This window comes from Henckelia pumila, chromosome 2 (assembly GCF_033568475.1).
Source record: "Henckelia pumila isolate YLH828 chromosome 2, ASM3356847v2, whole genome shotgun sequence".
In the NCBI taxonomy this organism is placed as follows: domain Eukaryota; kingdom Viridiplantae; phylum Streptophyta; class Magnoliopsida; order Lamiales; family Gesneriaceae; genus Henckelia; species Henckelia pumila.
In genome coordinates this window covers 171,674,555-171,677,988 of record NC_133121.1, presented here as the reverse complement: position 1 = coordinate 171,677,988, position 3,434 = coordinate 171,674,555, and the positions used below count along the sequence as shown (strand labels likewise).

The 3,434-nt window shown below is 39.2% G+C and overlaps 1 protein-coding gene across 1 annotated transcript; it reads right to left on the bottom strand.

Moving 5' to 3' along the window:
* Positions 1 to 202: 202 nt before the first annotated feature.
* On the bottom strand, positions 203 to 3,175 carry LOC140883108 (putative pentatricopeptide repeat-containing protein At5g52630). Its single transcript, XM_073289440.1, has 4 exons — positions 1,127 to 3,175; positions 907 to 968; positions 608 to 639; positions 203 to 518 (listed from the first exon to the last, which is right to left on the bottom strand). The coding sequence occupies exon 1, from the start codon at positions 3,144 to 3,146 to the stop codon at positions 1,308 to 1,310; it is 1,839 nt and encodes a 612-aa protein (XP_073145541.1). The 5' UTR covers positions 3,147 to 3,175; the 3' UTR covers positions 203 to 518; positions 608 to 639; positions 907 to 968; positions 1,127 to 1,307.
* Positions 3,176 to 3,434: the final 259 nt, after the last annotated feature.

Below are 3,434 nucleotides of genomic sequence, written 5' to 3'. Positions count from 1 at the left end.
AAAGAATAATATAGTATGCTTTTTTAAGATTTGAAATTTTTAAATTTTTTAACCAAGCAAGATATTTCTAATCAATGAATTTAAAATTCAATTTGAAATTTTATGTTCATCCAAGCAAATGATTTAATAAAAGGAAGGATTCAAATCAATGATTTTCAAATGCATTAATTTGAAATCCTCTCTCAAATCCAAATACCCCATCCAAGCACAACTTAAAAGAATTCGAAGGCTAAACAAGTTAGTCTAGTTTCATGTTATTGTAAAAAGATAGTAGAAAAAATGATTATCATAGTTAGTGTAGTACCAAATGATATAAATAAAACAAATACCCCTCATTTGTAAACATTCAACACATGAAAATCTAAATTTCTCCAATCTTGAACGTTCTCTCTCAATTCTCATCTCCATTCTTAGGTGTCCGGCCAACTCGAACTAGCCACCCTATCATTTAACCTCAAGTGGCATCCGAATTGTCGACTTCTCTTTGTATTTTGGTCCTCTTCGAACTTCCAACCAACCTATCAAAATAAAAGAAAAAGATAATCAATATTCCGCATAATTCGTATGACTAAATTCATGTAACACACAATATAATTCCGGACAATACCTCAACATGATCAAATCCACACTTTTGATGTCCTGGGAATAGAAGAAATATAGGGGTTAGTCTATGCTACACCGGGAGTGATTCTCCCCCTATTTCAATACCATTAGATCACGTGGGACTCCTATATTTTTATGAAAATTGACATATGTGTTGATGATCCAATGGTTGATATTTGATTACATAATGGGCGGAGAAGTACTCCAAGAGTAGCATAGAATAATTCAAATATAGTCATTGGTGTGCCTTAAAAATCCAGTGTAAGCTTGCGGGCTAAAAAAAATGCAACGTAAACCATATACCTGAAATCTTTGGCTTGAGGATAGCAAGAAACAATCCGGAAACTAAGTAATTCATTAGAAATCTGCAAAAATATGAGGGGAGAATCAGGAACATTTATATTCCAAGTTTGAGGCCAATCTAAGGTAGTTTTTGGGATAGCTTCTAGGAAGCACTTCTCAATTTTTTATCACAAAATTTTCAGATAAGTTTGAACACTGTAAAGGTGAAGAACATTCATACCTTTGTCAAAACCCGATTCTTGGCATTTCAATTTCTCTTTTCTTCGCGTGTCCTCAGAGACAGCAGCGCTACCAATTTACTCCAAATCGCCAATACCAAGTGTACAGTCTACCGTTATGCAATGATCAAAGCTGTTCTCCTCGCCGATAGAAATTGGATAAGTAACAATGTTGCAGGGCAGTCACCAATAATCACCACAGGAACATTGCCCATTTGAGAATCTATGGAACCGATTGTTATCTCTTACAATAATAGTCATTCCAGTGCACTTGGACATACACTTTATTGCCGTATGACAATCACCGCACACACGCAAGTTTTTCATGACTCTAATAGTTCGTTCGGGTGGAAATTTCATGAGAGCAAATGCAATGGCCAATCTCTCGCTATGATACCTAATAGCTTGGCTTTTCTCTGCAGTACCAACTTCTCGCAACACATAACTAGTGTCTGCAACATAACCAGCGCGCTCCATGTCCTCTCCCAACTCCTCCAGCTTTTTATAAATCTCCTCCATTTGTGGATGAGCCCTATCCCCTGCAGCAAACATGTGAATCTTGTTGCTTTCCTCTACCCAGCTCAGCCCTGTTTCTTTTTTCTGCCCCAAATCCTTCAGCAACTTTCTTGCTTTTGCAGCTTCTTGATATCTACCGGCAGCTGCATAAGCATTGGACAATAGAATGTGTAAGCCTGGGCTCACGGGTCCTAGCGCAAACACTCTATCAGCCACATAAGCAGCCACCTCAATATTTCTATGGATTCGACAGCCAGTCAATAAAGCTCCCCATACAGACTCTGTTGGTTGCATCGGCATTTCATTAACTAATTCTAGAGCCTCTTGAAGTTTTCCAGCTCGCCCGAGTAAGTCTACCATTGACGCATAATGCTGACTTCCAGGCTCAATTCCGTTATCCTTCATCAGGCTAAAGTAAAATTTTCCTTCCTGTAGTAAACCTGCATGGCTACAAGCATAAAGCATACACAAGAAAGTGATAAAATTTGGCTTTGTTCCCACACTTTCCATTTTCTTAAACAGCTCAAACACACTCCTCGTATGGGCGTGCTGAGCACACGCTATCAACATCGAATTCCACATCCCTAAATTTCTATCGGAAACCTCATCAAAAACTCTATAAGCATCCTCAATCACACCACTCTTCGAGTACATAGAGATCAAAGAACTCCCGACAAAGCACGACTCATCAAAATTCATCTTCAAGCACAACCCATGCATCTGCTTTCCCAATTCAAACAATGTCGAATTCCCACAAACCCGAATCACACTAGAGAAAGTAAAATCATTCACATCCATAACCCCTCCACATAAAGCTTCCTTAAAAAGCCTCAGAGCCTCGTCATCCTCCCCCATTTGTGCATAACCATATATCATGCCACTCCATGACACCACATTTTTCTCGGGCATTCCGTCGAACACCTTCCTTGCATTCCTCAATCTTGCACATTTCGCATACATATCCACCAAAGAGCTCCCCACGTAGACATTCAAATCATATCCTAATTTCACAGCAAGACAGTGGACCGATTGCCCCAACTTACAATCATTCACCATCGCGCACGCTTTCGTCACACACGGAAATATATGATCATCCGGATACATCTCATCCCGAAGCATTCCCCGAAAATATACAAGCGCATCCAAAGGGAGTTCATTCTGCACAAAACATGATATGATAGAACTCCAGGTGGTAGATGATTTCAAAAAAGCGTCATTGAACAACAATTCCGAAGAACGCGGGAGCTGAAGCCTGGCGTAGAAATTGATAAGATGGTGGCAAACCAACGGAACAATTTGAAGGCTGGATTTGATAACATGGACATGGAAAGCTTGGCCTTTGAGAAGAAACTTCCCCCGCGTGAAATCGAGCAAGTGATTGCATATGGTTCGATAGTTGTGCTCGAAGCTTAGATTATTCAGTGGGTTTCGAGGGAAAGAAGAAGCGACGGAGAATTCTTTGCTGGGCAATGGCGGCAGCGGAGGATCAAGAATTGGTTCCGCCATTGCAGAGTTGCTTACAGGCAAGAAAGAACCGAATTGTCTTGGTTCCCGCTTTGGTGAAATAAAATAGAGAAACTACTTATTCTAGTATATGTTAGATTGGGCAAATTGGAAATAAATCCCCGATTTAAACATCAACTTTGTGTTCAGTTCCTAATGCATAAAGTTTTATTCTGCATTTTCTCATATACCAAAATCTTTATTTTAACTCCCCATTTCACACTTTATCTCATTTTCCCATTAAATTTTATTTTATTTTATTTTCTATTTTTTACTCATCTTCACGTGAAG